General features: G+C 46.4%; 1 protein-coding gene across 1 annotated transcript; it reads right to left on the reverse strand.

Annotated features, from left to right (window-relative positions):
* Positions 1 to 3,374: 3,374 nt before the first annotated feature.
* LOC141113843 (uncharacterized) lies at positions 3,375 to 22,851 on the reverse strand. The gene is made up of 3 exons (XM_073607162.1): positions 22,722 to 22,851; positions 5,611 to 5,743; positions 3,375 to 4,373 (listed from the first exon to the last, which is right to left on the reverse strand). Exons 2-3 carry the CDS (start codon positions 5,638 to 5,640, stop codon positions 3,735 to 3,737), a joined length of 669 nt encoding a protein of 222 aa, XP_073463263.1. The 5' UTR covers positions 5,641 to 5,743; positions 22,722 to 22,851; the 3' UTR covers positions 3,375 to 3,734.
* Between the last annotated feature and the right edge of the window lie 494 nt (positions 22,852 to 23,345).

The following is a 23,345-nucleotide window of genomic DNA, read 5'->3' on the forward strand; positions in this document are numbered from 1 at the left end:
CTGTTTTAAATAAACGTCTTTCTAAGCATTTATGCACTAGACAACGCGCCTTCCTTTTATCTTTTCTACATATCATTTCGGACTTCCCCTAGTTGGCATAGGCAGGGGGATGTGCATGACCAACTATATATTACCACCAGGAAAATACTACCACCTTTATTGAGGCTCACCGTACTAGCGCAGGAGACAACTTTTTTCTGTTTATACGCACAGATGCCACGTATCACTTACTACCGTCACCTCCTGCCAGATGCCACGTGTCACTTACCACAGTCTCCTCCTGCCAGATGCTACATGTCACCACGTCACCTCTTGCCAGATGCCACGTGTCACTTACCACAGTCTTCTCCTGCCAGATGCCACGTGTCACCACGTCACCTGCTGCCAGATGCCACGTGTCACTTACCACTGTCACCTCTTGCCAGATGCCACGTGTCACTTGCCATGTCACCCCCTGCCAGATGCCATGTGTCACCACCATCACCTCTTGCCAGATGCTATGTCTCACCAACATCACCTCTTGCCAGATGCCACGTGTCACTTACCACAGTCTCCTCCTGCCAGATGCCACAAGTCACTTGCCACGTCACCCCCTGCCAGATACCATGTGTCACCACCATCACCTCTTGCCAGATGCTATGTCTCACCAACATCACCTCTTGCCAGATGCCACGTGTCGCTTACCACAGTCTCCTCCTGCCAGATGCCACATGTCACTTACCACGTCACCTCTTGCCAGATGCCACGTGTCACATACCACAGTCTCCTCCTGCCAGATGCCACATGTCACCACTGTCACCTCCTGCCAGATGCCACTTGCCATCCATAGCCTTGCTCTCTCTCCCTTCCCTTCAGTTGGGCATCCTGGGGGCTGCAGTTTCCCTCTTAGGATTGCAATGGGCCAGTCCTCGGGACTTCATGTCTCATAATCCTCCTTTTTTAATTTTTTATTCTTCTGCCCAATAGGAAGGAGAGGGTTCGCTCCCCGCTCCCCGAGTACAGCAGCATGAGGAGGGGGGAAAGAAGATCCCACAAGCCGCTCTCCCCACTGCTGACCGAAGGAGGGAGGGGGAATGGGCAGGAAACAACGCCCTCTCTGCGGAGTTCTCTTTAGGGGTCTATGTACACTGCATCAAGGTGACAGCTCGGTCTTGCACGGTGCAGGAAATGGCTGAAAGAAAAGAGACGCTCCTGCCTCAGCGGCACCCCCTACAGCACAATGTCCAAGGCAGGCAACTCTTCTCTATAGGTGAGGAACAATGATCAGCCTGCAGGGGGCGTGTCTTGGAATTTCTCTCCCTGGATCCCAATGTGGGCTCCCCAGATTACAGACATGGCATGGACCATAGGTTGAGTACATGGATTGAAAACTGGCTACAAGGGTGACTTCAGAGGGTGGTGATAAATGGGGAGTACTCAGAATGGTCAGGGGTGGGTAGTGGGGTTCCCCAGGGTTCTGTGCTGGGACCAATCCTATTTAATTTGTTCAGAAACGACCTGGAGGATGGGATAAACAGTTCAATCTCTGTATTTGCAGACAATACTGAGCTAAGCAGGGCAATAACTTCTCCGCAGGATGTGGAAACCTTGCAAAAAGATCTGAACAAATGAATGGGGTGGGCGACTACATGGCAAATGAGGTTCAATGCAGAAAAATGTAAAATAATGCATTTGGGTGGCAAAAATCTGAATGCAATCTATAGACTGGGGGGAGAACCTCTGGGGGGATCTAGGATGGAAAAGGACCTGGGGGTCCTAGTAGATGATAGGCTCAGCAATGACATGCAATGCCAAGCTGCTGCTAACAAAGCAAACAGAATATTGGCATCAAAAAGGGGATTCATTCCAGAGATAAAACGATAATTCTCCCGCTCTACAAGACTCTGGTCCGGCCGCACCTGGAGTATGCTGTCCAGTTCTGGGCACCAGTCCTCAGGAAGGATGTACTGGAAATGGAGCAAGTACAAAGAAGGCATTACCATCAGAGTTCACTAGGCTCCCAAGGTGGACAGATGACCCGACCCGTATACCCTCCCATGGTGTTGAGAGCTCTGTGATGTGTTAGGAATATTCCTACAGTAAAGGAGAATCCGCCCCTATGGTCAAAACCACTTATCAAGTGCTGCACCATCCATCCCACTGGTTCTTACAAGCAGACCAGACCTGGTTTTATAATAGAGAAAACAAAGAAAAAACTGCACATTTTTTTCTTTGTTTTCTCTATTGGTTGTGAATATTTCACTGTTGAACTGCTGCTTTTTTTTTTTTTTTTTGATATTGCGGGGATTCCTTTTTGTTTTCTTCTGGTTTTATAATACTTTTTAGGCTCTGAGGAAGAGGATATTTCTCGTAACGCGTTAGTCAACTATACATTATATATATATATATATATGTATGTATATCCTTGTATATATATCCTTGTATGGGCAGCTAACTATTCACTTTTTAGCCCTGTTTTGGACAGTGTTTTTTATTGTGTGTTTTTTATTGTGTACTTAGTGAGATTATTGTAATGTACTTTCAGTCTATACCATTCTGTTTTAAATAAAATTCTTTTTAAGCATTCATGCACTAGCTTTCCTTTTATCTTTTCTACATATCACTTCGGACTTCCCCTAGTTGGCATAGGCAGCGGGATGTGCATGACCAACTATATATTACCACCAGGAAAATACTACCACCTTTATTGAGGCTCACCGCACTAGCGCAGGAGAAAATGTCACTTACCACCGTCACCCCCTGCCAGATGCCACGTGTCACTTACCACCAGATCCCACAGCCGCTCTCCCCACTGCTGAACGAAGGAGGGAGAGGGAATGGGCAGGAAACAACGCCCTCTCTGCGGAGTTCTTCAAGGGTCTATGTACACTGCATCAGGGTGTAAGCTCGGTGCAGGGAATGGCTGCAAGAAAAGAGAGGCTCCCGCCTCAGCTGCGCCCCCTACAGCACAATGTCCAAGGCAGGCGACTCTTCTCTATAGGTGAGGAACAATGATCAGCCTGCAGGGGGCATGTCTTGGAATTTCTCTCCCTGGATCCCAATGTGGGGTTCCCAGCTCCCCAGATTACAGACAGATGGAGGGGGGATGGGCTGGTACAGATTTGGGGGAACCCCTGAGCGGGTCAGGTAAGTCCTCTGTATACATTTGAAGGATACCCTGTCAGTATAAAGTATAACGTCACCTTTTTAGAGATATGTTTCCTATATTTCCAATTATATATGTAAGTTCCTATTATTTATTGATGAGTCAGTGGAGATGTCTGTACCACACACACAGCCTGGATATTGGCAGATGAGATCTGTACAATCTGATCTGACAGACGCCCCGTCCATAGATAGGAAATGACGTCACACAAAGAGCTGAGCACACATCGTCTCTTTATATATTTTTATTGGTTATATTGATGACATTGGTAACTTTGTATCAGATCAGTGATATAATGCGATTTGTAAGTGTTTTTTCTCTTTAACGAGCAGCAAGCAGTAAATGAAGACAGCAATACAGAGACAATTCACCCCCCAATAATACAGAAGCGTCATTATCTTACGATCTCGTTATGTTGGATTCCTGAAGAATAAAGCTAAACACTGGACAAATGCTTAAAGCAGGCCTTAAATTTAGACTTGGACTTAAAGACACCCAATAATTGAACTTATTTTCCTCTTGGCTCCTCCCACTGTCTCCCCCACCACTTCCTTTGTTCCTAGGGGCGTGAGACATGTAAGAGAAGATCTTATTGGATCACACACTCCACCTCACTGCCCAGGACAGAAATGCTGGTTTTTGGCCCTAAGCTGAACCCGGTGCCTAAGACTTTTAGCTCAAGACCATCAACTCCAGCTGACACCCCAGAGTCCACACCGAGGCCAAGCTTAGCTGTAAACGGCCCGACACCGGCAGAGACACTTCCAAGTTCTGCCCTGGCCATGGCACCTACTCCTGTTACACTGGCTTCAGCTCCAGCGAAGGCATTTGGCCCTTTAGCTTCAGCCTCAAAAACACTGAACTCTGCCCCCGCTCTGCCAACTCCAGTCATAGCATAAGCTCCGGCCTTTGGGATCCTCTCCATGGGTTTATTTGTCCCTCCCGTGGCGTATGTTCCTGATCGAGCGTATGTGTCTTCAGCATACGCATCAGCTGGTCTGTCAGCGGTGTCAATTATTCTAACAAGACCTGATGCTGATGCATTAACAGATGCTAATCCCATTGTTGGTTTCTTCTGCTTGTCCACCTTCAATGATGATTTTGCATAGTTTGTAAGATGTTCTCTTGTAGGTAATCTGGCAGGTGGTCTTTCTCTATAATTCCTCCATGTAACTCCAGAATTTCCAAGCTTCTTCTCACTCTTCAATGACTTGAGGTAGTGGCCATGCTGTTAGGAGAAATAAGTATACGGTATATCATCAGATACATCCTTCACTACGCTAAACACGCTGTAAACTTGCTGGCTTCACAAAATGTTGAGACCGACCTTCACCCCCTTCCCTGACCCTACTATCTGAGTACAGCCATATCCAATGAACATCTCAGGGCAACACAGCACCGAAATGGCGGTCAGACAACTCTGCTGGGATCTCCTGTACCCTGATGACCTGAGTCAGCTGTTTCTTTCTTTTTAGCACTAATGTTTAAAAAGGGCCCAAAATATATCCCTGGTAATTACAGACCAGTTAGCCTAAAATCAATAGTATGCAAGCTTTTGGAGGGGATGATAAGGGACTATATACAAGATTTTAGTAATTAGCATGGATTCATGAAGAATCGTTCTTGCCAAACCAATCTATTAACCTTCTATGAGGAGGTGAGTTGCCATCTAGATAAAGGAAGGCCCGTAGACGTGGTGTATCTGGATTTTACAAAAGCATTTGACACAGTGACACACACACACAAGCCGAGGCGAAGATTGGGCTCGGGTAAGTAAGGGGGGGGCTGCTGCACAGAAAAGGTTTTGTTACTTCTTTATGCATAGAATAGGAGCTTATTGGAATCATTCAATCCCTTTATTAAAAACTTTTATCACTCTGTGCGTGTGTTTTTTTTTTTTCAGAGTTTGCTGTCTTTGCAGATTTTCTTAAAGCTGAAGTAAACCAATCCATTTAACCATTTTAAATAAGTTACATTTCCGGTACCTGCTGGGAATGTAACCCTTCCATTGGTTGTTCTCTCAACCAGACTGTCAAACCATCCAATGGCTGGTGTCTTAACTGATCACATGTGCAGCATATCATGACAGTTGTAGATTAAACAGAGGCCAAGATGGCAGCTTCCTTGGCTAAAAATAAAAGGAGTGGTTTACTTCCACTTTAACATTTTGCTAAACCTTTATGTATCAGTACTGCTTGGAACAAAAAGGGCGTACATGTTAAAATGTTTGTCCTAAAAACGTAAATAGTTCAAATAAAAAATGATCATGGACAGTACTCAACAATGTTGTTTCAATTACACCAATATGGCTACAATTACTATAAAAATTAAAAAAAGAAAGTTTCAGGAAGGAACCTGTCTCTATGGTGTCATAAGCTTTGAGCTTTTCTTACTATATGAAAGGCCTTATCTCCCTCCTTCCTCTGTGCTGCTCAACAGCACAGAGGAGAATAGAGACTACCCACCTCATCTTCATCTGAACCATTTATTTGCATGTTGTCTTGGGTTTAGTACAGGTAGGAGGTTTGTCTTCTCAGGAAGGTAGCTTTATAGAAAGGTTCTCTAGGATCAGCTGTTGGCCCTCAGAAAAGGAAAGTTCTAATAAATAGAAGGGCAAGAACATCAGAGTCAGGGCATTTCTAAAGAGTCCCAGTCAGGTTACACATTGCAATAAATAAACATATTTTTGGGATGTATGCACTGTTTGTTCTGATTAATGGATATGTACAATACACTCTAGTCCTTTAGTATTCCTTTTGAAACATCTATTCAAGTTATTAACATTACACTGTTTATCACAATCTAATTTATCACCAAGAAAGATGTGTTCTGTTACCCACATAGCAAACTGGTGGAGAGCCTACATTGGAATCCACCAACAGGAGCCCAACATGAGCTACATGCACAAACACCTTCTGAACCGCTCAGACTGACTCTGCAGGTAAATCCCACACAGCCCTGTTGTAGGTCAGGAACCTCAACCAGTTTCTGGGGCTTTTGGATGTACAAGCCCCTATCTCAGTCTAGTGCTGGGCTTGAACCTGGACCTGTATCTATCAGGCCCAGCAGTACACTAAAACAGAAACTTGTACATGCAAAAGACCCAACACCCAACCACGAGAGGCGTAGCTTGGTATATGTAGTGCAGTGTGTGTGTGTGTGTGGGGAATGCGAAGACTTGTACATCCAAAAGACCCAACACTCAACCACAAGAGACGTAGCTTGCTATATGTAGTGCAGTGTGGGGAGTAATAGAAAGACTTGTACATTCAAAAGACCCAACACCCAACCACAAGAGAAGTAAATTGTTATATGTAGTGCAGTGTGGGAAGGAACACAAAGACTTGTGGTTGGGTGTTGGGTCTACTGGAAGTACAAGAGATATAACTTGGCAGATGTAGTGCAGTGTGGGGAGGAATGCAAAGACTTTTTTATCCAAGAGACCCAACCAAGAGAGAAGTAACTTGGTATATATATATATATATATATATATATATATATATATATATATATATATATATATATGTGTGTGTGTGTGTGTGTGTGTGTGTGTGTGTGTGTGTGTGTGTGTGTGTGTGTGTAGTACTGTGTGGGGTAGAATACAAAGACTCCCTAACACTGGAAGGGCAAACTAAGGTCAGGACCTTAAAGTGGAAGTCCATGCTCTAATATTAGCAAGCTTAAAACGGCTGCCAACCCACTTCTAATTCCTACACTACCCTGTAGAAGGAAGATGCATATACTTACCTATTCTCAGGGTGCTTCCATCCGGTCACTTGATCAGCTCCCAGTGGTGGCTTTAGGGAAGAGGAGGGACAGCCGACAATGGATGCCCCATAATAAGCCTGTGGGGTGATGTTACCGCCCAGACATTCCAGCTGTTGGTGCTCTCTCATCGCTCTGAAGCTGGTTGCTTGGGAGATCACATGAAACGGACCAGAACACTGTGGAAATAGGTAACTATAAGAAAGAATCAGCCTAAAGGCCCCTTTTCCTGCACTGGTGTCTCTTCTTTTTGTGCTATTCAGTCTACAGACCAGTAAGGGGTGTTCTGAGCTCCCTACCCATCTCTCCCAGTAGTTGTTTGTATGAGCAATAAACCCCTTTTAGTTTTGCATCTTAAAGTGACTGGTGCCCATCTGGTCACATCCCTCTACTGCTTAAGTGAGCTACACCCTGAGGTGAAATGTCAGCCCACCCTGTCTCTGGGGGTCAGGGGGGGAGGGGGTGCTACACATCCATCAGCGGCTCCCTTGGGAGGTAAGTGCTACATAGAAAATGCTGCTGTTTGGGGCTGATTACACAAGTAGTGGAGAATTTTCACTTTACAGAGGGAATGTTCACTTATCTACTTGAATATGGTGACCCCCCATTCTCACGTCAATCATTCAGTCGCAAAAAAATAAATAAAAATGCAGTTTTGTTAACATGTTTTCCTATGGGACCTGTTCACATCTATACTTTTTGGAAAGGGTCAGGGACAGTGGCGGCCCATCCATAGAGGGCACACGGGGCACCGCCTCCCCTATCCATGCATCCGGTCCCCTGATCTACATATCAGTGGCGCTGAACCATGGATTCAAATGTGGCGGGGGTGTTTTTTTGAAGCACCTTATTAGAACCAGAGGCTTTAATAGGCTTCAAAAAAGGGTGGCCTTGGAGCGCAGAGCATTGAGCTCCGAGCCCACCCAGTTGTGTAATGATAAGCAAATACATTTTTCCTATTATCACACTAAAGTTCCTCCCCACCAATCAGGAGGCAGTTCTGTGAGTGAGACCTGTTTCCCGATTGGCCAAAGAATCAGGCGATCCTATTGGATGCCTAGCGCTTTGGCGGAAGAGGAGACACGCGGAGAAAGCTCGAGGAGCGGACACCGGAGCTGCGGCAGCCGTTCCCCGCACTCCAGGGAAGGACACCACAGCCCCGCCACATGAGCGGGTAAGTGCCGGACAGCCTGGGGGGGGGGGGGTTGTTTCATTGCTCCGCCGCCGGGGGGGGGGGGGGCTGTTGTTTGTTTGCCGCCGCCCCCCCAAAAGAAGAACCCACCAGCTGTCACTGGTCAGGGACTTTTTTAAACACAAAACTGTGCTTTCCTTGCTTTTTTGATTTATTAAACTTCAATGGAGAAGCTGCAGAAAAGCATGTAGTGCATTTTTTGCACTAAATGATTTTACCGCAATTTGCACTCACATTTTTTTAATCTGCCCAATGACACAAAAAAAGAGCAGAAAAAAAGGCAAATCGCGGCAAAGTCACGTGTGCAAAACACACAGCAAAAAGCAAACTGCATAGGTGTGAACAGAGCCTTTCTCTGAAAAACGCTGCAAAACGCGGCTATTCAGAATTTATGAGCGTTTTTGAGCCATAAGCTTTTGTGGGATAATGCTAAAAACGCTGCAAAACGCTAAAAAACTTGCATTCTACAGCTATAGCTACTGGGGTTTTTTAATAATGTCCAGTGTACATGAGGCCGAAAACAGAAATAATGGCAAGACTTTTTAATTACGGTAAATTCTTTTTAATTTTTATTTTATTTTGTTTGCTTCACTTTTTTGGACAATCAATGTTATAGTTACCAGCTGAAAGGTCATAGTAATATATACTGTAAATATAGTATATACACCCACATATTACATTATATTATATATTATATTATATTATATTTTGTTATGTTATATTATGTTTTGTTAAGGCTGGCCATACATTATACAATTTTCTTGTACAATTTTCCCTTAGATTTACCAAATCCATATAATATGAGGTCACACCTAAACACTTTCAATGTGTATGTAATCAGGCCGGTCCCGATAATTGTATAATATATGGCCAGCCTAAGTTATGTTATATTATACTATTGGATTATGTTATGTTATATTATAAAATGTTACATAGTAGGTGAGGTTGAAAAAGACACAAGTCCATCAAGTCCAACCTATGTGTGTGATTATATGTCAGTATTACATTGTATATCCCTGTATGTTGCGGTTGTTCAGGTGCTTATCTAATAGTTTCTTGAAATTTCAGATGACCGAAGGGATTTCCACATTCTTGCCGCTCTTACAGTAAAGAACCCTCTTCGTAGTTTAAGGTTAAACCTCTTTTCTTCTAATTTTAATGAGCGGCCACGTGTCAGGGGTGTCAGGGGGTAAGAATTGTTTTAGATGGGGGCGCTTGGGGGTGTGTGCTAGGTGTGGTGATTTGGGGGGATTTGTGTTAAGAGGGGGGATGGGTGAAGATGATTTGTGCTAGGAGGGGGAAATTTGGGGGGTTTGTGCTGGAAAAGGTAATATGGTTTGGAAAGAATTTTGTGGTAGGATTGTTTTTTGTTTTTTTGGGGGGGGGGGGGATTTATGATTGTAGTGATGATTAGGGGGTATTTGTGTTAGGCGGCAGGGGATTTGGAGTGGGGGGGGAGGATTTGTGCTCGGAGGAGAAATTTTAAGTTTTTTGTTTTTGTTTTGGGGGGGGGGGCATATGGAGAGAGGGAGGATTTGATCTGGGGGGGGGGGGGGGCATTGATTTTTGCCAGGAGAGGGGATTTCTGCAGGGGGGTAGATTTGTACTAGGAAGAAGAAAGGATTTACACTTAGGGGGGAGTAGGCAGATTAGTGCTCAAAAAATTTTTTTTTGGGGGGGGGGGTGGATAATTTGTGACACATAATCATACATCTTTTGGAGGGAGAGGGCACAATTTGACATGTTTGCCCTGGGCTCTAGATGACCTTGTCTGCATATCCCCTACATTATAATAAACAGCAGCTTTAACCACTTGAGCTGCAGGAGGCCTTACTCCCCCTTTATGACCAGAGCAATTTTTGCTATTCAACACTGCGCTACTTTATCTGTCGATTGTGCGGTCATTTAACACCGTACGCAAATGAAATTTGTATCATTTTTTTCACACAGATAGAGCTTTTTTTGGTGGTATTTGATCACCAATGGGGGTTTTATTTTTTGCAATATAAATGAAAAAAGACAGGAGTTTTTGAAAAAAAAAAAAAAACAATGTTTTCTACTTTCTGTTATAAAACTGATCTAATAAACTACAATTTCTTCATAAATTTAGGCGAAAATGTATTCTGCTACATATCCTTTGGGTATTTTTTTTTTTTACCAATCAGTGTATAATATTTAGTCTGTAGGGAGTCCACAAACTATGAGATATATATCTGAAAATTGATCAATCCTGATGTACTAACGGCCGATCTCATTTCTTGAGGCCTGAAAATGTCAGAACAGTACAAATACTCCCCAAATCACCCATTTTTGAAAAGTAGACAGTCCGAGGTAGTTGGAGACATGGCAAGTTATTTGAAGTTGTAATTTTTTTTGTCACAATTTTTTTGAAAATTAAGAAATTTTATAAAAATATTTTTTCACAACTTTTTTTTACTTAGTATCACCGGTGCAGTACAGCATCATCATATGACTAGGGATGGGCGAACGGTTCGGCCCGAGCATTAGTTCGGGCCGAACTTTCGTTGTTCGGACATTCGGCGAACATCCGAACAAACGGGTTGTTTGACCGTTTGTTCGGCCCCCTGAACCGACCACAATGCATTGTGGTGTGGAAAAGTGCATTGCAAGCCCTGATTGGCTGAAGCAGTGAAAGCTTCAGCCAATCAGGGCACAGAGCACTGTCAGAGTCATGATTGGACACTGTCATCATGACTTTATCCAATAATGGCTCATTCCTGCCCACAGTATAAAAGTATTCTTTCAATGGCAGCCATTTTCAGTGTGATTTTGGCGTGGAGAGAGATAGAAGAGGGCTCTGTTCAGTGCTATTAGTTAGTGTGCTATACTGTGCTATTTTGCTTCAATTGTCAGTGTAGAATATTAGTTTAGTGTTAGTCTAGGGATAGTGTCAGTGTAGTGAGGAGGAACATCATTCAGCTTTGCATAGTGTGCAGCTAGAGTAGGGACAGCTCAGATAGTTTCACTGTAGTGTAGTGGGACCGTGTCAGTAATCTTTACATTATTGTATAGCTAGAGTAGGGACAGCTCAGATAGTTTGTGTAGTGTAGTGGGACCGTGTCAGTAATCTTTACATTAGTGCATAGCTAGAGTAGGGACAGTTCAGATAGCATCAGTGTAGTGATGGTTGAACACCGTCTATTTGATTGCGTTACTGCCAGTTTAATGCCATATAGTTCTGTGTGCATTACTGCCAGTTTAACGCCATTTACTTCTGTGTGCATTACTGCCAGTTTAATGCCATATCATTTTGCGCATGTCATTGCCAGTTTAATGCCATATAGTTCTGTGTGTGTTACTGCCAGTTTAAGGCCATATTGTTTTGCATGCATTACTGCCAGTTTAACGCCATATAGTTCTGTGTGCGTTACTGCCAGTTTAATGCCATTTGCTTATGTGTGCATTACTGCCAGTTTAAAGCCATTTACTTCTGTGTGCATTACTGCCAGTTTAATGCCATTTGCTTATGTGTGCATTACTGCCAGTTTAACGCCATATAGTTCTGTGTGCATTACTGCCAGTTTAATGCCATTTGCTTCTGTGTGCATTACTGCCAGTTTAAAGCCATTTACTTCTGTGTGCATTACTGCCAGTTTAATGCCATTTACTTCTGTGTGCCTTACTGCCAGTTTAACGCCATATAGTTCTGTGCATCACTGTACGTTTGGCGCATTATATTGCAATATATTATAGTGTATCCATGGAGTTTGTCTGTGTAGTGTGAGTACTCAAATTAAAGGGCACCAAACACCTCTTTACATTGATTAAAGTGCATCTACGTACAGATTTCAACTTCTTCTTTAATGTCTGGGAGAACAACAAGGAGAGGCAGACATTCCCTTAGCACTGTAAGGGGGCCATCAGGCTGCCTATCTTTTTTTTTAAATTCCTTTATTTTATTTTCAATAATGCATGTTACAGTTTGATGTACATGTTATCAAGATCTATAACATTTAATGAATAATATAAAACAGAAGTAGGGAGAGGACTTTAACAGAAACTACCGTCGACTAAAGATGTAACACATATACATTCCTCTTGTTTACACAATCTGTATGGTGAAGGCGGAGCCTGAGTGCATGGGAGGGTCTAATGTAATGATTATCATAGTGTCCATTTGCAAGCAATTCCCTGAGATATGCCTTGTGTAAACTGATGACTCGTGTAATTATCCTTTATCGACAGGTATAAGAGTAAACCAAAATAACAAAGAGAGAAGCTCTCCACTGACCGGGGGTGGAGATATTCCTTGCCGAACAGTAGAGTCCGGCAAGGGGCAACTAACGTAAAGTAATGTAGACCATGATATTCAATATATCTGATCAGATCTTCCCTTAGCCGGAAGAGTATAGGGGGTTGTGTGAGAACCCAGGAAGAGTGGGGGGGGGGGAAGGGAAGAGGGGAAAAAGCGGGAGACAATAGGGAGGGAGGGGCAAGGAAGATAGAGAGGAGAGGTGGAGTAGGAGGGGAAGTAGAAGAGATAGGGGGGAAGAGAGAGGTAAAGAGAAGAGGGTGGTGGTGTCACCCTCCAGCTAGGCGGGGCCCTCGTGTCAAGGAATGTCCACGCTAAGTCACCTCCCGAAGGTAGGCCTCGGAGTAGATGAAGTGTTGCCAGGGGCGCCAGGTCTCCCGAAAGGTTTCCTCCCTGTCATGCAGGGTGGCCGTAAGATCTTCCATGTCACGCAGTTCGTTAACCCTGGCATACCACTGGATCTTCGTTGGTGGGATTTCCAATCTCCAAAATAGAGGGATGCAGGCCTTAGCCGCATTAAGTAGTTGTATGGTGAGTGAAGCTTTATACTTCTTAATTGGACTTCTAGATAGGTGCAGCAAACAGGCCCCGGGATCTCCCTCCAGTGCGACACCCGTCAAACACTCGACCGTATCTGTCACTTCTTTCCAAAAAGGTTTAATCTTGGGACAGTCCCAGAAAATGTGCAACATTGTTCCTTCTCCTGCTCCACAATGCCAACATATACTTGGTACCTGCGGGAGGAACCTGTGAAGAGTGGAGGGTACTTTGTACCATCTGGTCACAATCTTGTAGCATGTCTTCTGGACCCTTGTGGCTAGAGAAGATTTTTGGGCAAAGTGTAAGATCTTTTCCCTTTGTGTTTCATCAAAATGCGCTCCTAATTCTGTCTCCCATTTAGTAAGGAAGGGGGGCACAAAGCCTTCAGCCGGGGCGATCAGAGAGAGGTAGATCAGGGATAAAGAGTGGCGTACGGGCTCTCTGCGGTGGCAGATACGTTCCAATTCCGTGAGTGGGCGTGGGGGACCTAGAGTTCGAGCGCTTCGGCGTAAAAAGTTACGCAGTTGGAGACCGCTCAGGAAATCCAATGGCGTGTCCAAGTCTTCTATTCCCGCGGTCGTCCTGAGCTGGCCACCGGAATCCAGGAAGTCGTGGAGGTGTGGCCATCTATCTCCCTCTGAAAAGGCTCTATAAATCGGCCCCTGGCAGCCCGGCAAGAAGTCAGGGTTGCCCAGGATCGGCACCATAGGAGAAGGAATAGGTGATATCCGGGTTTTACGAAAGGTTTCTCTGGCCACTCTCAATGTGTTTCCCAGAGTTGGGTGTTCGGCGATGATCTTCGGGATCGGAGTGGAGAGCCACGGCCAACTCCTAGCCGTACCATCGGAGTCCTCTATCTCCATAGTGACCCATTGTTTGGCCTCTGAGTGGCAGTACCAGTCTATTAGTCTGGTAAGATGTGTTGCCCTGTAGTAGGCTTTTACGTCTGGTAGTCCCACCCCTCCCCTGCGTTTTGCCATATAAAGTAGTTGTAGTTTGATGCGTGGCTGCCTGTGCGACCAGACAAATTCTCGGAAGAGTGCGTCGATTCGCTTGAAAAAGGAGGGCGCGAGATGTATGGGGAGGGCCTGCAGAAGATAGAGTATCCTCGGGAGAGCTGTCATCTTGATGGCATTACAGCGTCCAAACCACGTTAAAGTGAGGGAGTGCCAATGCTGCAGGTCTGTTTTAAGTCTGTGTAGAAGAGTGGCAAAATTTGCTTGGTAAAGGTCGGCGGGGTCCGTGGTGATGGCCACTCCTAGGTACGGAATGGTATCGGTTGCCCAGTGGAACTGGTAGTTCAAGCGCAATTGTCGGATATTTTGCGAGCTCAGAGTGATATTAAGCATGGAGGATTTAGACATGTTTATTTTAAATAGAGACAGAGCCCCGTACTCCCTCAAAGAATGGAGCAGGACGGGGAGTGAGGCAATGGGGTCAGCCAGGAAGAAGATAAGGTCATCTGCGAAAGCGGCGACCTTGTGGGCTCCAGATGTTTTACGGAAGCCCTCTATGTGGGGGTTGGCCCGTATCTTACAGAGCAGGGGTTCCAAGGTAAGAATAAAGATTAGGGGAGACAGGGGGCAACCCTGTCTGGTACCATTCCGGATGTTAAAATAACCCGACCTGGTTTCGTTGACCCTAACCGCCGCTGTGGGGTTAGAGTAGAGTGATAAAATCCAGCTGAGCATCGACGACCGGAGGCCAATGTGTTCGAGAGTAGCTCTAACAAACGTCCAATCTACACGGTCGAAAGCCTTCTCTGCGTCGGTTGACAGCAGGAGAAGGGGTCGTCGCGTGGTCCTAGCGGCATGTATGAGGTTCAGCACCCTAATTGTGTTGTCACGGGGTTCCCGTTGGGGGACAAAGCCCGCTTGGTCTTTGTGAATTAGGTTTGGTATGTGTGGGAGCAATCTGTTCGCCAAGATCTTGGCAAATAGTTTCAAGTCGGTGTTTAGCAAAGCTATCGGTCGGTAGTTCCCACACCGAAGTAGGTCCTTTTCCTCTTTAGGGATGAGAGAAATGTAAGCCCTAAGAGAGTCTATGGGGAAGGAGTTACCTTTCGAGATTGAGTTAAGTGCATCCACTAACGGTTTAGAGAGCGTCTCAAAGAATGTTTTGAAATAGATTGGAGTGAGGCCATCAGGGCCTGGGGCTTTCTTAGGCTTGGAACTCGTCAGTGCTACCCCCAGCTCCTCCACCGTAATGGGGTCTTCCAGTTCTTCCACGGTATCGGCCGGTAGAGATGGCATGCCAGAGGAGGCTAGATATTCATGTGGGGTGGGTCCCCCAGTAGAGTTAGGGGCATTGGGAGAGGGTCTGTCTAGGTTATAGAGACCGCTGTAAAATGAACGGAATTCTTCCGCCATTTCTGTTGAGGTAGAGACCCTCCGACCCGAAGGGGACAGAATGTGGGGGATGAAAGTTTTGGTGCGGGGACCGCGTAAAGCTCTGGCTAGAAGAGAGCCAGGTTTGTTAGAGAATTCATACATTGTACGACGTGACCATGCTAGCCTCTCTTTAGTTTTATGCAATAGAAGCGAGCGAAGCTCCTCACGTGCTTTAAGTAACTCCTGGTATACGGAGCTAGCTAGGCTAGCCTTATGTGTACATTCAAGGGTCTTAATCTGAAGAAGAAGTTCTTCAGTTCTACGGATTCTTTCCCTCTTGAGACGTGCCCCAATGCCTATCAAAATGACCCTGATAACTGGCTTGTGCGCCTCCCACATCACCAAGGGGTTGGGGACCGAGGCTTCATTAAGTGTAAAGTATTCCTGAAGTTTGGCTTGGATCTCAGCGCGGATCTCTGCAGATTGAAGCAGTGACTCGTTCAGTCTCCACGAAGGTGGAGATTTAGACATTGGTCCCATTTGGAGCGTCAGGTGTATTGGGGCATGGTCAGAGAAGGAAATGACGTCTATGGATGAGTCCACCACCCTTGGCAGGTCCTTATGGGAAAGGAGCAGGTAATCTAGTCTTGAGTACGAATGATGAACTTGTGAGAAGTACGAGTAATCCCTGTCCCTGGGGTGTAAGAGGCGCCAGGGGTCCATCAAACGAAGTGAGTGAAGATCAGATTTAATTCGTTTAAGGCGAGCGTATGAGAGATGGGAGGCACCCCGTGAGGTATCCAACAGGGGGTCCATCGCAAAGTTCATATCACCCCCAAAAATGAGCATCCCCTCCGTAAACTCAAGCAGTTTGGGTATCAGCCCACGCAGGAACTGTGCGTGGTCAGCATTGGGGAAATAGATATTGGCAAGAGTGACCTGAACGTCAGACACCTTTCCCTTAATCAGGAGAAAGCGGCCCTGGTGGTCCGCCTGCTGCGCCCCGAACTCCCAAGGTACAGATTTTGCCACTAAAATGCTAACCCCCTTAGATTTGGAGATAGGTGAGATACTGTGGTATGCCGTCGGGAACAGATTGTTAGTCAGTTTAGGAATATGTTCACCATGAAAGTGGGTTTCCTGTAGAAAGGCAATTTGGGTTTTAGTTCTGCGTAGGTCAGCTAGGAGCTGAGAACGCCTTTCCGGGATATTGAGACCCCGTACATTGAGGGAGGTCACCTTTAGGAGAGCCATTGTGGCAGCCGGGGCGCTGAGAATCGTTGACAGGATGAGGAGGACAATCACTTTTAGTTTAAGTTCACGTCCCCACCCAACTAGAGAGCAACAGCACCGGGGAATAGAGGGGGATAAAGAAGGAGATGACAGGATCAGAGAGAGAGGAGGGGAGGGTAAGTAAGGGGGGGAGGAAGGGGAAGGGGGGAGGGAGCAATCTAAGTTAGTCAAGTGACTACTCTATGAGCTCCCGGCTGAGACACAGAAGAAATTGTGCAGCAACCGGGAGGTCACCCTAAAGGGGGGTGGTCGATGCGACGAAATGCGCAACAAAATAGTTATTGCTATCACCTAAGTAAGCAAGACAAGCAATATAAAAAGGTACTTTTGGGAGTGGTAGGGAGATGCACTGAGTGGAGGGCCTTCAGAATCAGAAACATTGAGAAAAACAATACATTAACCATCGTAAATAAAGTGTGATTTACCACAAATCTGGGCATAACATCCATAAACGCAACTGTGTTTAAGGCTAGTGAGTGCAACTAAGTAGACCTCTAACATCCATGACCTACTGGCGTTGACGCATTGCAGAGGCGGCCGAGGACAGAGGTCCCCTGGGGTCAACTCGCCCTTCTCCTGGACAGGACCAGGAGGGAACCCCCACCGCCCGACTGTCAGTGTGCCAAGGCAGCATGGCCAAATGTGGATCATGAAAAACATGTATGCACCTCCACTCCAGCGTCAACGTTCACATCAGATAAGCTCGGATGGAGTGCATGAAGTCTAGCCTGCAGCAAAAATGCAACATTTATAACAATTATAACAATGCGTCCCCCCTCCCTCCTCCCCTGTCCATAATTAAGAATTAACCCATGTGGGTTTAAATGTTCCTGGGAGGATCGCCATAGAGGGGGGAAGGAGCGGGGCACCTGCCCATAGGAGGTACTGAAAGTCTTACCGAAAACCAAAAGGTAGCGAGCGTTTAGTCCTCGGATGATGTTGGATGGGCTCTTCTGACTTCTCGGTTTGGCGGGCGGGATCTTGGGCTTCGAAATCTCTGTTGTCTGGGTGGTGCTAGACTTTGTGAATCCTGGGAAAGCAGATAGTCAAACCAGTTGGGCACCTCAATCACTGGCCTGGAAATGAAATGAAAAAGGGCAGGGAGTTGGTCTGGCATGCGGAGGTAGAATTCCGCCCCCCGCCTCCTGACAATAAGATGGAAGGGGTGACCCCATCGGTATGTGGCATCAGCCTCGCGGATAACTTCCAGTAGGGGTCGCATGAGCCCACGCATGGTGCGTGTTTGTCTGGAAATGTCAGGGAAAATCCTGATGGGAGCCCCGTCAAAGTCTATTGGGCCCTTTTCCCAGGCAAGGCGAAGAATGTCCTCCTTGATAGTGAAAAAATGCACCCTGCATAATACATCACGGGGAAAGTCCAGTTCGGATGATGATCTCTGTGCGGAGGGCGGGGGTCTGGGGCCTGGAATATGATGCACTCTGTCCAGTTCCAGGTCAGCTGTCGGTGGTTTGCCCAGAACCTGGTTTAGGATGGCAACCACTGTGGATCGGAGGTCTGGGCCCATGGTGGCTTCTGGGATCCCCCTTAGGCGCAAATTGTTCCGCCTGCTCCTATTCTCGCCGTAATCCAGGCGCAGCTGAACGTCGACAAGATGGCGGCGGAAGGCCCCATACTCCGACTCCAGTGTAGTGAGGCGCGCTTCTGTAGTAGTTTGGGAGGCTTCGATCGTGGTGACTCTCTCCTCAACAACATCCACTTGCTGTTTTAGGTCATGCAGTTCTCTGGTTAGTGCGTTGACAATAGAGGTGGCCATAGCGTTTAAGTCCTGTTTGGTGGGGAGGCCTGACACTATGTCTCTCAGAGAGCCTTCAACTAGGCCGCTTAGGTCACCAGCGTTATCTGGAGGCAGTAGGGTGTCAGCAGTTATGAGAGCCGGGGACACTATAGGAGAGGGTGCTCTGTGTGGCAAGGGGGGAACGTCCTCCTCCGCTGCGGAGGTAATTGCAGGAGCGCCCTTCTTACTTGAAGATGCAGCGCCCGCCATGCTGACTCGAGGCGGCGCCATCTTGCTCCGTCCCCCCGGCGAGGAAGCCTGCTGTTGCTGCAGAAAGTAGTGTGAGATTTCAGGTCCCCTCCGTTCCTCAGTGAGCGGTGGGTGCCTGCGGCCTCCTGGCATGAATGGATGGCTTAGCTGATCGGTGCTATGGGTGATTCACGGCCCGTTTCAGTGCAGAGCTCCCGACGATGAGTCCTCACGTTTCCATAGCTAGGTCACGTCTCCCTCCTTTAATATATTTTGTGCTGAAGTTTCTGCGCCTCATTCAAGTGTTAGGGGGCCCAAGCCAGGCAGTAGTGAGCAAGCGAGTGATGGAGCCTGTCTGCAGGGTCAGGGGTAGTCAAGCAGTAGGTATGGTACAGTGTGTGTCCCTTTAACAGTCTTTCCTCTCACCTACAATTATATGATGTAGAAGCTGTCCACTTCAGGCCTCCGCAGGCTTATCAGAGTATGCAGCCCAGCCGGCTCCCCCCACAATCAGGAGGGCAGAGGGTGAAGGTGCTCCAGAGATTGTTCCTCTGCACAGGCAGATGTCCCCCACCGTCTCAGGGCCTCTTCCTCCAGGCCAGCAGGATCCGGATCTCCCCGATGGGTCCGGACCTTATGGGGAGGCCGCGATTGCGGCCTAGTTACATGTGGGGGGGGGGGAGAGACCAGGCCCAGAGCACGGCCTATTTGCAGTCCAGGGTCAACTCACTCACCCCCCTCCGCTGTCCACAGCAGCCGGCTATGTGCACCAGCAGGGGCGATCGCGCCAGGGGGCTCCCGGCTCGCCGCGTGGCCCGTCAGGAAAGACCGCGGCTTCGGCCTAGTTGAGCGGGAGTGCACAGCGGCGCCGCTCGCGGTCCGGGAGCAGAAATCCTCCTCGCTCCTCACTTGGCAGGGAGTGCCTGGGTCCCCCCCGAACAGCTGGGGTGGAGATTGAGGGCAATTAGGGTCGATGGAGCTGGATTCGGAGTACGGATGAGCGGAGCTCTAAGAAAAAGCCGCCGCTCACAACGCCATCTTGGCCACGCCCCCAGGCTGCCTATCTTTGAGGGTGTTCAATCATTTGACCTGGAAGAATGTTTTTGGTATAGGTTTCAAGCGCACAATTAACACCCAAAGACCAATTTTTCTGACAGGTGCATATCATTGCAGATTTTTTTGCCTTCATCAAGGGCACCACCGACACCCAAAGACCAATTTTTACGCACCCGTTATTTCTATCCAAAGTCAAAGTGACACCAGAATGTATCCAAAACAATCTCTAATCTTGTTCCCAGCGCACTACATTGTGGCCTCTCATACACACTGGCTCCTCATCATACACACTGGCTCCTCATCATACACACACTGGCTCCTCATCATACACACTGGGTCCCCAGCTGCTGCTGAGCAAAATAAAGGCAGCTTGCAGGGAAAATGTCATTTTTTTTGGCTTTATAAATGCAATTATTGCTGCAGCAGATTCTAGATATGGTACAGATCTGCCACTTTACAGGTAGACTAAGGGGATTATATTGAAAGACATTTTTCATTTTTTAGGCTTTCACTTTAAAAATCAAAAAATCACTTCTCATTTAAAAATGACGTTTTTCACAAACTTTTTTTTAATTGATACATGTCCCCCGGGGCAGGACCCGGACCCCTATAACCATTGTATGCCCAATTAGTTGCATTTAAGCCTTCAAAATGGGCACTTTTGATATTTGACGTTCGTGTCCCATTGACTTTAATGGGGTTCGTTGTTCGGGTCCGAACGTTCACGGTGTTCAGAAGTTCTGGTCCGAACCGAACAGGGGGTCCGTTCGGCCCATCCCTACACTGACTGGTGACAGTATGTAAAAAATAAATAAATACATTTTATTTATTTTTTCATTTTTTTTACACACTTTCATCAGAGTGGTTCAGTGTCACCATAATAACAATGTACTATTCCGGGGGGGGGTTACATTTTGCTGTTACAATGATGATCACTGTAACAGTAATGTTTTGCAATGTCATGAATGGGTTACATTCATAACAGCTGTGATTACTAGTGATCTGTGATTGGCAACAGCTAATCACATGGTACAGGTTGCTGTGATTGGCCCAGGTACCATGTGATAGCTGTGGGCCAATCACAGCATAGGAAAACACGTTGTGATCATGTGATCGCACAGAGTTTTGATGTGTATTTGGTGCATGTACTGCAGTGGTGGCCGCTCATAAGGGGCGCAGCCTCCCTAATCTCCATGCAGGTCGCTGGACGCACTCATTTCTTTGGAGCCTATGGCTCTAATTGGCTTTGAAAAGGGTGGGCCTGGGGTGCGGAGCACTGCGCCTTGAGCCCACCCAGTTGTGTGACAATAGCAAAATAACATTGGCTATTGTTTTCCTGCTTCTCCTCCCGGCCAATCAGGAAGTGAGTCTTAAGACCCGATTGGCCGGGAGGAAAAGTGACTGGATTTTCCGGTAGGGGAAGCAGGGGGGAAGCTGCTGAGGAAGAGAAGCAGGGGGGAATGCGCTGAAGCCGTCCTCGAAGCCGCCAAGGAGGAGAAGCAGGGGGGAAGCTGCCATAGCCGACAAGGAGAAGAAGGAGGAAAGCCACTGAAGCCTCCTGCGAAGCCACTGAGGAGGAGAAGGGGGGAAGCCACCGAGGAGGAGAAGCAGGGGGGAAGCCACCGAGGAGGAGAAGCAGGGGGGAAGCCACCGTAGCCTCCCACGACCTGGATAAGGGGGTAAGTAGTGTGAGACAATTGACCAAGCGAAGGTGGGGGCAACTGGGAGGTTTGCTTGCCACCCCCCCTAAAAATTGGAGAACCAACCGCCACTGATGTACTGTATAGTAAATTCTATAAAGAAATTGATTGTTTTATATATTAATCAAGCATTTCATTACAGTGAACACTGTAGTGTGCATGTATAGGTGTGAATTGGTCCATTAAATTGGTATTAAGCCCAAAACCAAAAATGTCTTATATTGCAGCTTACCAATATGTAGATGGCTGCATTTGTTTTATTTTTTTATTTTTTTTATGCTTTTTTCTCCTCTGTTTGCACCTGGTGATCTGGCCAGTAACACCCCCACTCCCCCCACTCTGGATGAAGGAGCACAGGTGGCACAGCAGACAGCAGCATTATCAGTCTGGGGGGAGGGGAGGGAGTGTTAGATGGACTAGCAAATTTAGATGCACAAATTGACTCCAAACTCCAACTCACACGTTATAATTTCTTTTGAAATAAAGGTTTTACATAAATAAAAGCTGATCATTGTGAGCACCCCTGTCAGTGTTAAATGGTTTGTCTCAACCTTCTAACTCATATACCTGCAGGGCAGCCTAGTCTTCTGAAATAACAGACTTACTGGCAGGATCACCAGATGAAAAAAGAAGAAAGAAAGCCTAAAAAAGAAAACGAATGCAGCCGTCACATCCAAGAATTGGCAAGCTGCATTTTAACCACTTAAGGACCGAGCCTCTTTTTGAGATTTGTTGTTTACAAGTTAAAAACTTTTTATTTTTGCTAGAAAATTACTTAGAACCCCCAAACATTATACATTTTTTTCTAAAAATACCTCAGATCTCATATTTACACTAGGATGCAAAAAAAAAAAAATAATTATTTGTCATTTAAAAAAAAAAAAAAAAAATGGCCCTTTAAGAGCTATGGGCGAAAGTGACGTTTTGACGTTGCTTTCACCCTGCAATGTTATGGAGACGGGTGGGGGGGGGGCATCTTCCCCTCACTCGTCTCCATACCCAGCAAGGAACAACATCTGATCGCCTCTGAGCTGCCGATAGCTCCGCTAAGCGGCGGAGGGCACTGGAGCAAGGCGGGAGGGGGGGGCCCTTCTCCCACCGCCGATAAAAGTGATCTCGCGATGAATCCGCCATTAGAGACCACCATTATCGGAAACCAGACCGCTGGCTGAAGAAGAGGATACCTGGGTTATGGCAGTTAGCTGCTGCCATAACAAAGATATTCCTCTTCAAAGTAGCGACGTGTATCGGCATGCGGCGGTCCGGAAGTGGATAATATTTGCTTGCTTTTGGGTTTATTACCGATTTTAATAAAGTGCTAAAAATGTAAATTCCAGCTTACGTTATGGTAACAGGTAACAATATAAATCTGGAAAGTTTATCTGAGCTGAAGATAATTGTGAAGGTTGAAGAGAGACATTTCGGGGCACACGGAGGACTTACCGACCAGTAATGGTGTTGGAGGACTCGTCAGGGATCTGAGGATGGAGAGAGAAGTCTGTGATGTGTGGACGAGGCAGGGAGGTATTTATATCCCGGACAGTCCTACTTTCACTTTCTGATCCAGATCTTAGTCAATCAGGGAGGTATTTGTACCCCGGACAATCCTACTTTTACTTTCCTATCCAGATCTTAGTCAGTCATTGGCTTCTTCCTGATATTCTATACTTTACATAACTCATTTCTTTTAGTTTAGATTTGTAACTGTAAAATTCTAAGTATAAAGGGAATAATAAAGGGGTCTATTTCTCATTATTTTTCCACCAAGATGTGCAGAGCTTTTACCCAACATTTACCAATTTTTTGGCTAAAACTTGGTTTTCCACATTCACTCTATTTATTGCACTTTTATTTTCTTTTTTGCTCATTTTTTAACAAGTTTCACCCACTTATACAGTGGGGAAAACAATTTTCCTGGTGCCTCCCCCAACATTCTCCTTTTTTTCCTCATACCTCTTGAGCTGGTGAAGAGTAGCAGTACGTCCATACCTCTGCCTTTGGCAGCGTCCGCTGGGTTCAGCCTCTCCCGTGCGCAGTCCCTGTTCTTGGGCCGCTATTAGCGCTGAT

Source organism: Aquarana catesbeiana, linkage group LG12 (genome assembly GCF_042186555.1).
Source record: "Aquarana catesbeiana isolate 2022-GZ linkage group LG12, ASM4218655v1, whole genome shotgun sequence".
NCBI lineage: Eukaryota > Metazoa > Chordata > Amphibia > Anura > Ranidae > Aquarana > Aquarana catesbeiana.